This window comes from Magnolia sinica, chromosome 17 (assembly GCF_029962835.1).
Source record: "Magnolia sinica isolate HGM2019 chromosome 17, MsV1, whole genome shotgun sequence".
Lineage (NCBI taxonomy): Eukaryota > Viridiplantae > Streptophyta > Magnoliopsida > Magnoliales > Magnoliaceae > Magnolia > Magnolia sinica.
In genome coordinates, this window is record NC_080589.1 from 65710963 (window position 1) to 65721380 (window position 10418).

Below are 10418 nucleotides of genomic sequence, written 5' to 3' on the forward strand. Positions count from 1 at the left end.
TTGCAGTAATTATTTCATGCTGCTTCAAACTAACATGAAATATCCACAATGCACAATCAACGTGTGATCAGGTGGCCACCATGCACATCCCCTCAAATGAACAGATGGTGGCAATTCACCCTCAAGCAAAAGTAATTTGATAAGGATCTGAAAACCAGAACAATCTACTATTTTGATAAAGGTCAGAAAATCAAGAACATTCTACTACAAACAAAATGGAAACTCAATATATTGAGATCACTTGCCTTTTAATCTACCTTCCTCAGAAAACTGATGAGTGCTGATGCAAACTACACAGGCGGCTCTTCTTTTAAACCAAAACAAACCCAAACCATGATCGAAATTGCTGGGCTGCAGGCATACGAACCCATTTTTTCTCTATGATGCAGCAACTTTCTGTTTCTTTGGCACCCGGTATCCACCGACGACGCAGGCATGGTCACGTTCAAAGGGCTCTAGGGTCACCTGCTCTGAAGGCTTGAACTGATCAGCCTGCAGTTTCTTCACTTCTTGCGCAAAAACTGCCTCTGCCGGAACGGTGGAGTCTATGCAGTTTGCCTGGAAGAAGGGCAGAAGCAAATATTCAGACAAGGCAAAATGCAAACTAATCTCATTCATACACAGCACATCATTCCCACCAGGGGCAGAAGTTGGCACACATTATGCACGCAGGCCATCCAACCAATCCACCCACCATTAAGTGCCAAAACTCAACCCAACCCAACTCTCAGCTGGGCTAAAACACGGAACAACCGTCCTTTCGGCCTGACCCTCCCTCCACGCAAATCAAGATTGGGTGTTCCATCCCAACTTGTTCCCTGTGGTGTGGCCCACTTGATTCACAGATCAATCTGATTTTCTGGCTCTGGGGATACGTGTACTGATGCATCCAATGGACCAGTTAGGTTTCATGCATGCATCAAGTGGGCCCCACATCTTCCCAGTTCCACTGTAACCCCCCTTGTTTCAAGGTAGGAATTTTCAAAGCCTGCCATCTTCTCTGGAGAATTTGCACACCAGCCATTAATGCGCACAGACAATCTTATCCCATTACTACATGGCAGTTTTGTCCTCAGCAATAAGTTGGGTATAAATGCAAGTTAGGAATGTATTCCTTGGATCCACAAAACAGATAGCTATCTTGGAGGTATATTAACCATCTAATAAAAAGTCTAAATCACCAAGACAGTGGCTTAGGAGCTGAAAACTTAATTTGGGGGGAGACAGTTCCACCTGCCAAAAGTAACATGGCACACAAATGTACTCTTTGAACATGGCCCGCATAAAAAATCTAACCAAATTGGCCATTTGAGAACATTTGTGCCACACTCTTCATTTAGAAGGCAGTTTAACTCCCATCCTCCAAAGAAAGGCTGAATATATTTGACAGCAGCATACCTTAATTGATATCACAAAATGACCTCCATTTTTCAAAAAATATGAGGCATTCAAAGCTAAGATCCTCGCCTGCAGAAAATAGTAGAGAAAAAAAAAAGCTTATCAAACCATGCTGCATAAAGATGCAATCAATGACTAGGAAACCATACTGGTTATTTATAAAAATTGTCCAATTATTGGAATGTCCATCATGTGGGGCCCACCTTCGCCCGTTCCACTAAAAAAACACTATGATCGGATGTGATATCATTGATTTGAGACTTGACAGCATTTGGTCCCTAGTCATTACTCAGCTAAGTCAACCACTATTTTCAATTTTGACTCATAATGCTGAGCCGGACTGGATCCAACCGAGTTCAAGTCTTAAAACCTTGGATGTCATAATAATCTAATCCACAGAGAAAATATGAATGATCCATGGTGATTATACTAGAAAGTTCCCATCATTAGCGTGAACAGTTCATGTAGCACCCACTTTGATAGCCCACTCTCAAAAATCACTTTGGTAAATAGATGGCTAGGGAAAGCAGAGAAACCACATTGATGAAAGTGAAAAAGCTCCGATAATTGATATGGGACCATCCATCATGTAGGGTCCATTTTGATTGTCAATGGTTTGGAAAATGGACAGTCAATATTATTATAACGAGTTTAAACCTTGACCTATTAAGTCAATGACGGTCACAACTGATTGCCTATCCCTTGCAATAATCATTTCAATCGGATGATCCTAAACATTCAATCAACAAATAAGAAAATGGATGGGCCATGCTGATTATACTTAGAAAGTGCTTGACCATTGAGATAGATGGTCCCATAATGTGAGGACCACCTGGATTGCCCAACCTTCTCAAATCACTACTAAAGATGATTCTAAGCATCGGTGAATAGTTAGGAATATGGATGCCATGTATTCATTATATTCGAGAAAAGTTCTAAAGTATTGACACATACGTCCATCATGCGGACCAGCCTTTGATCCCATCCTCCATAAAAAGGAATTGGTTCAATCAAACGACCCTAACCATCTCATCAGTGGCTAGAAAATGGACATGCCATGTTCAAAATTTAATTTTGATTGAATGATTCTAACCATCCTATCATTTGCTTTGAAAATGGATGGTCCATATTGATTAGACTGAAAATATTCAATCATTTATATGGACTGTCCATCAGGAGAGGCATGTGTTGAGATAACCAAGGGAGTGTAACTACTAACAAATGTGAGTTTTTCTTAAGTAAAAAAAGATAGCTCTGGGGTGTTTTTTCATAAACCCCATTGAAGGTGGTAAGATGACTTCTTTAGTTGTTATTTTTCAAGATGCCAGCATATGTTTTATTTAGTTCCAAAAAGGAGTTGGAATCATTTTTAGTCCCAAGAAATGAATTGGAATGGATTCTTTGTGATCATCCAAATGGTATAATACACATTAAATTTGAACTGATATGAATTCAAGGAAAAAGGAAAAGTATCATTATGAACAAAAACAAAAAGCTAATTTGTTAAGGTGGAGAGAGGTAACAAAGAATGACATGAAAATTTCAAACACACATCACACATCATACTGAAATAGTCCACTTGACCATTGATGATACCAACTAATCTTCAGTAAGTGATATCTTGATACCAAATCTTAAATTGGAAGTGGCAGAAAATAAAGCATCAGAAAACTCGAACCTGCATCATTCAAAATGTTCTGAAGGGGAATCCGAGTAACTCATCACATGCTTAATCTTCTCAAGTCAAAATAGAGAAAGGATGATCAGTGATAAAAAGATGGAAACAATCAGTTAGGATCTCAGAAATTGTGGCAGCTGCATAATCATGACCTAATTCTTCATAAAATTAATGTGAATTGTTTACTAGTTGTTTCTCTCATCCTTTTAACCATCCATTAATGAACACTTTTACATTCATCTCCTTTTTCTTGCATTTTCCTAATATGCCTGAGAGGGTAGCACAGTGCCCAAAAAAATAAACCAGTGACCAGTGAGAAGAAGAAAATGAAAAGCATTAGTCTGTGAAAGCTAAAACAATATATGTGAAAAGGAAAATTCAAAAGCAAATTCGCATCAGAAACTCGATCTTACATCACCCGTGTTGTCTTGAAGGGGAATCCGAGTAACTCATCATATGCTTGATCTTTTTAAAAAAGAAATCAAAAGTCAAATCAGCTGCCATTAAAAATTGTTTTTTTAAAGTCTCTAGGATCACTCAAACCATCACGAGATATTGCTTTGAATTTGAAGAGACACTCGGCGACTTGAACAAATTCTAGAAGGATGTATCATTGACAACCCAGAATAATAAAAAAGAATGTCAAAGAAAATGAAAATTGCAATTTTAGCATACATCATAAGGAGCAAATGAGAAGGAAAAATAAATAAATTGTAATTTTTTTTTTATCAAATGGTATTCAAATATTTCATTATAATATATGAAATTAATGTCTGATTGGAATCGAAGTAGAAAGAGACTTTAGGATAGATGGTCAATGTAATGTTCTCCATGAAAATCTCACGTGATGCTTGTCTTTAAGCTCATATTTAAAGCCTTGAAAAGAAATGAAATGATCTTGAAGGGGACAATCATTTCAGCTTTACTACTGCTTTGGATCAAGATGAACAGGTCAATGCATGCAAGGCAAGGTGAACCCACAAATATCTGGTTTCACGACAAAATAATCAGAGTCTCTTATTTTGGCAAATTTCTTTTAGTGTAGGATAAAGAAATACATAGAAAAACAAATGTGTGGAAACATGAAGGGAAGTTGAAATGTGGAACAGCGAAAAATTGCCAATAAAACAACGAAAAATAAATAAGATGCAAAAGAGATGTGGTTTACATCTTTCTACATGAACAAAGGTCCAGACATATGCTTATAGACCTTTGGAACGAATAAGAAAAGCGGAGAGAGAAATTTAAAAAGTGATGATGCAATGGTAAGTTAAGAGACGCAAAAAGGCAATCATTTGGGGGTTTAAGTAGTTGAAGGAAATGGCATTTAATATGTAAAAGCTTCCATAACTTACTAAATACAACTAAACAAATACAGTAATCATATACAAGGGGAAAAGAAAAGAATGTTAAGCAACAGAAACCACACAGACATAAATACCTGATCTGGTTGGGCAACATCAGAAAATATGACATCCACCATGCTGACCAGCATCCGGTATTTGGCAGGATGCCTAGCATCTTCAATGATGGGTATAACATTTGTTCGCTTCTTTGCCATGTTAACCAAGTCTCTACCACTTCTATGCGAGAACTCTACCGCATACACCATTCCCGTCTAACAAACATAATGAAATGAGAAGAGAAGTTCAGGAAAGATGAATGCAATGGATCAAATGAACAACGCAGTGTATTTCACAACAAAATTAATGGCCTACAAGACCCAACTTACAGGTCCAACAAGGTCAGATACATGAGATACAGTGGTCCCTGAAGCAGCTCCAAGGTAGAGAACCTTAGATCCAGGAGTCTTTGATAAAGGAACACAAAGGGGGAAAAAGCAAACATTTTAGTAATGATGAAGAGAAAAGGATAAAGATATTTATTTTGACATGCACATAATATGGATAAATGTGTATAAAAATAGTGAAAACTTATTGCACTTGTGGACCAGAAAAGAATCTCTAATGGTCTTTTTGCGTTGGAGAGGCCAAAGGGATTTGAATCATTTCTCATATCGCTACCCTGGGGAGTTGAAACAGTAAATAATGGGGAAAAGCTGCTCTCTTTCTCCACAAAACAACAAGCTAAGATCCAGTCAGATAACATCAGCATCTCTGTTTTGCTGCGGTGCAATGCAAATGGCCCTAATACACTACTCCAAATACAAACGGATAATGTTGGTTTTGTACTATTTTGAGTTTGCCACAAACAAAGAAAGGTACCCAATTACTAACCATATAAATGAGCTGAAATGAACAAGCATCACAAGATTATGAATGCAAAACAAGATAGAAAGAAAGCTCACAATCCAGATATTGTCAACGCCACCAAGAATAGCCGCTGCCAGCTTTGAACGGAAGGGGTTCCACACCCTGTACTCAACCTTTGTTCCATCCTCATTCTGCAACACATGAACAAATAAAAAACATAAATTGATCAGAGTATGTTACTAACATCTCAAAAACAAGCATGATCTCGAAGCATGTGAAGTTCTTAGGTGCAAGTAATCAAGGTTGATTTGACTGAGTCAACTAGGTGTTGGTTAGCACAGCTAAGGGCTGATCATACAACATGTGATTCATGTCACCCTAACATAACTTGAATGATACGCTCATACTAAAATCATCTTCTTTTTACAGATTTGCAATGCCTGAATTGTCTGATAGAAATCTGTAATATCCAAGCGATGCAATACAAATCTGAATAGCAGTTCAGCTCTGATAATAATCTCTTGAGTGTCCAATAATGGTGGTACACACAAAGGCAGGAATCTTCAACTTGGGTGGGAATACGATCTCACTGACCATTCCTGGACCTTGGGCTGCTAACTTGCTGAGTTGCATTGATCAACCACTGTCCAAGGACAGTAGCAGGAATCCCAGCATTGGATAGCAATCCAAACCCAAAATACAAATGGGTTTCACGCTCATCATCATCAGACTGCAGGCAATTAACTTTTACCATTACAATGATCCCCTTTCTCAAGGGACAAGACTCATCCCAAATTGCGACTTTCAAAATGGGCAGAAATCCCATGCCAACGTGTGTTGTGCTTAACAGACCCATCATCAGATTGCGCTGATCTCCACCATACAAGAACAGGTGGCAGAAACCCCAACAACCACCCAAGATGCAATTTTTATGAATGAGCCGGGACCCATTCCAGAATGAAAAACGTGGAGGGAATCCCAACCCTGATAATAAAATGAGCTTCTTTAATATAAGCAGGACTCATTCCAAAATCGGATTTTTCAAAAACAAGCAGGGACCATTCAAAGTACACACGGGGATTCCCTCCCACCATCTTCAAACCATAGCCAATCAATTCATGAAAAACAAAGGAAGCCCATCAAATCAAAGCCAAAACCAATCAATGAATCAAAACCCAAGAGAGGAAGAAAAAAAAACATCATTCAACAAAAACCCCTTCAGAAAAAAGAGAGCAATCAAACCAAAACCAACACCAATTCAAAGATCAAAGGCAGCATCGTCACCTGAACTGCGATCCTCTTCTCTCCGTAGACTGATTCCCCGACTGCCATGTTCTTCGTGACAAGCGCATCCTCCTTCCCCTTCGCCACAAACACACCCTCATGCCTATGCGGCTCGATCACGACCTTACTCCCGCCTTTCATCCCGCCACCTCTCCCTCCCCGCCCACGGCCCCCGCCTCTGGCACCGCCACGGCCTCTGCCGCCATCCCTACCGCCTCTGCCGCCATCCCTGCCGCCTCTACCGAATCCTCTTCCTCTGCCTCCACCTCCGTCGCTCCGACCCCGGAATCCGCCTCCGCCGCGGCCTCCACCACCTGAAGAAAAAATAGCGGGAATGAGATCAGATTCGAACATAATACAATGAGAGAAAGAGAGAGAGACGGGGATATGTTGGGTATTTGGATAGAAGATAGAGAAAAAAGGCGCTGAAAGGGTATTTGGGGGTTTTGTAAGGGTTAGTTTTGGAAATGGATGCAGAGAGAGAGAAGGGGGATTTTGTGAGCGTTAGCTTTGGAAATGGAGAGAGAGAGAGAGAGAGAGAGAGAGAGAGAGAGAGAGAGAGGATTTACCTCTTGGAGGTCTCATCGTCTGAAATATGAGAGAGAGAGAGAGTTTAGGGTTTTTGAAACGGCGGAGGAGTAGAGAGAGGAGATTGGGGTTTTATATCTCTCTCAGAGGAATTAGGGTTTTGGGGGAGGGGTTAGGGTTTTAGGCTTTCTTTTGCTCTGTTTATAAAGGAAGCGGAATGAGTGGCGGGGGATGGACGTGAGGAGTGAGGATGGATCTGCGAGGTTGGCCAGTGGCACACGTGTGAGTGATCGGAGCCATTGATTGGGCCTATGGACGATCTAACGATGGCGAGAGGTGGACATTGAATCTTGAGCTGCTGCCTTCCTTTTGGCGTGATTGGACGTTCCTGATGGGTGGCCCAGATCTGGCAAACAGCCAATTCCGTCTCTGCTCGTGATGCCATTGGCTTGTTGTTGGAGTGATCGGAGCCATTGATTTGGCCTATGAATGTATGTGGGTTATCCACGCCGTCCATCCGTTTTTCCAGGTCATTTTAGTGGTTGAGTCGTAAATAGAAGTATTCCCAGAGTTCAAGTAGACCACACCAAAGGAAACAGTGGGAATAATGACTTCCACCGTTGAAACCTTCCTAAGCCCAAAGTGATGTTTATTTATGTTTATTTGTAATCAAACCTGTTCATGAGATCACAAAGACATGGATGAAGGGAAAACACAAGCATCAGCTTGATCTAAAACTTCTGTGAGCCTCAAGAAATTTTCAACCGTAGAATTTCAATTCACACTGTTTCCCATGGTGAGGCCCAGTTGAGATTTGGATATATTTCATTTTTGGGCTCAAGCCATGAAATTATCTGTTAAAATGGATGGACGGAGTAGATAAAACATGTAAGTCATGGTGGACCCCACAGAGTTTACTCAGTACGCAATCCGCTCAGTGCTACCACTGCAAGGCTATGGTGGTACCGGCCAGATATGGGGCCCATGTGACGGAGTCACACCACTCAAACGATGGGGATTGCTCGGTTGTGGGGCCCACCGCCATGTATGTATGTATTTTATCCGCAAGGGTTTTCCATTTTGCCATCTCATTTCATGGATTGGCCAACTGGATAGGGGGATCTAAAACTCAAGTGTGCCGCTCTGAAGTAAACATCGGATTGAACGCACACCGTTGAAGCTTATTGGCCTTCTAACCAATGACTTAGGATTATCAGGATGAAATTATTATTTTCACTAATCTAGTGAACACAAGAGGATAAATTTAGATCATCTAAATTTTATTAATCATACACAAATAAAAATCATTACATGTCCCGTTACTACATTGTTTAGTTGGGTTGATATTGTCTGTTACTTCGGAAAATAGTAACACTGAGTTGTTCACTCACTCACACTCTCTCTCATGATAGTTTTTTAAAACATCACGCATGTATCATTGATGTAAGTATCATCAAGGCCATCTTAGACGAGGCTCATGCCACGATCTTAGACGAGGCCCATATGAATCTAGTGGTGGAAGTATCGTGCTTCTAGAGTTTTGATGAGCATGCATAGTCTAGCATTGTTTCCGCTTCATTATGATAGTTGGAATAGTTGTTTGGGTTGATCAGACTTTTAATATATTTTGGATATATACCTTGAGTCTCTAATTGAGTGGACTATCTTGTTAGTTTGAATGATTGCATGGATATTTGTGTGATTATTATGGTACTACTTTACTTTCAGACTTTATAAACATGGTTTGGTTATGTTCCTAGGATTGATTTTGATGTTATATGATTTTAATATTGAAACTACGCTTTTGCTATATAAAAGTAATGCTTGGAAAGTTGGGGATTGAGTGTGTACTCGACCCCTGAAATTCAAGGTGTTACAAAGTTGGTATCAAAACTTTTAGAAGTAAACTGAACCGTGGGTTTGATATTCATCATAAGCTATATGCTGACATAGTCTGGACTATAAAATTAAGGACAATGAACCCTAAGACCAAATTCTCTATGTTTGCTTAATCTCGATCTTGAACTTATAAACTTGAACTCTATAGCGACCCTGGTAATGATCGTTGAGTATTTAATGCTTTGATTCATCCGAATTCACACCGGGACAGCTTAAATGGGTGAATCGGAGCCTAAGATAATGGAGATTTTGGGTAAAGGTTGAGAAATATGAATTTCAAGTGATTTAGTCTAGCAAAGTTTGGTTTTCGGTCAACGAGAGCCCTTGGAGTCTCCCATTCAAATGGACAAATAGTGAGGTTCGATCAATCGAAGAAAACTTTTGTTAATCAAGGACCCCTGAGACAAATTTTGAAAATTGTACAGTTAAGCTCGGTCGAACGAGGAAATGTACAGGGAGGCTCGGTAAACCGAGCCAAAGCTTCGTTGATTGAGGGACCATGTCTTGTTTTTTTTTTTTAAATGTGGCAGCGAGGCTCGGTTAACTAAGGAAGGGTTTGGTCAACCAAACCCGACCTGATAGTTTCGCTTCGGGAGGCATTTTAAAAGGCATCCGATCTCCACTCGGTTTTGACCAATCTCGGATCTTATGATGGGGCACTTGCCTCTTGGCGCGAATGAGCCAACGGGCCCCCGAAGGGGCCCTGTGGGCCAAAACCAACCCATTATGGGCAAATATAATGGAAAAGAGGCTCTCATGGCCATTTGGACATAAAAATCTAGACTATATAAAGCCCAAAAATTCACTCCCTCACTCCCATACGAAATTTCAATTGCAATGGAGAGAGTGAGTGGGGAGAAGTGAAGGAAGGAACTCTTTGGGGAGCTGGTTTGGAGGATTTTCTCACTGCCACTGCCCATGTCAGAGCTCACAACCCCGCCCTGCCATAAAGGATAGCACGACGGCAAGATAGAGGTAATCCTCTAGCCCTTTTCATGATTTGAATCTTATAGGCGGTTTGCATGCGCCTTTATGAGCTAACCTCATCGACGCAGGGCTTCGACACGCCAATTTACGGGCCTCAAATCTTAGGAGTTGCGCTAGGAATGCGACGGACTATCCCTAGGTGTGGACCATTGTCCCCAGGTTTCTGTTTATGGAACCTCATGTCACGATTGATGATTTCTGTAGTGAATGGATGATTGCATGGTAACCAATGCATGTTTTTATGCCCCTTCGCCTTACATAAATTGCTAATCATGTATAATGTAACTCGAACGTTCAATTGGATGCTAGAATAAGTTGAAATTACAAAATTTGTTACCCTTGCTTCCTATTATTCACTTGCATATGCACCCAATATGCTTTATCTCATATGAATTGTTATGTTAGTTGTAACGCGGCCTGCATATTCGATA

The 10418-nt window shown here is 40.4% G+C and overlaps 1 protein-coding gene and 2 non-coding genes across 3 annotated transcripts; all 3 read right to left on the reverse strand.

Moving 5' to 3' along the window:
- Positions 1 to 121: 121 nt before the first annotated feature.
- On the reverse strand, positions 122 to 7304 carry LOC131230396 (rRNA 2'-O-methyltransferase fibrillarin 1-like). The gene is made up of 7 exons (XM_058226301.1): positions 7143 to 7304; positions 6574 to 6887; positions 5385 to 5480; positions 4809 to 4886; positions 4518 to 4694; positions 1399 to 1467; positions 122 to 558 (listed from the first exon to the last, which is right to left on the reverse strand). Exons 1-7 carry the CDS (start codon positions 7156 to 7158, stop codon positions 379 to 381), a joined length of 930 nt encoding a protein of 309 aa, XP_058082284.1. The 5' UTR covers positions 7159 to 7304; the 3' UTR covers positions 122 to 378.
- On the reverse strand, positions 3058 to 3129 carry LOC131232157 (small nucleolar RNA snoR60). The gene has a single exon (XR_009164769.1). It is a non-coding gene; the product is annotated as a small nucleolar RNA snoR60 (small nucleolar RNA).
- Positions 3468 to 3538, reverse strand: LOC131232156 (small nucleolar RNA snoR60). Its single transcript, XR_009164768.1, has one exon. It is a non-coding gene; the product is annotated as a small nucleolar RNA snoR60 (small nucleolar RNA).
- Positions 7305 to 10418: the final 3114 nt, after the last annotated feature.

What these genes read in the sequence shown, in the direction of transcription:
- LOC131230396 (XM_058226301.1), bottom strand. An exon ending in GCGTTGACAATATCTGGATT is followed by an intron (nt 4,887 to 5,384) that starts GTGAGCTTTCTT and finishes CCTTTATCAAAG; the next exon opens with ACTCCTGGATCTAAGGTTCT. An exon ending in ATTTTGTGATATCAATTAAG is followed by an intron (nt 559 to 1,398) that starts GTATGCTGCTGT and finishes CCCTTCTTCCAG; the next exon opens with GCAAACTGCATAGACTCCAC.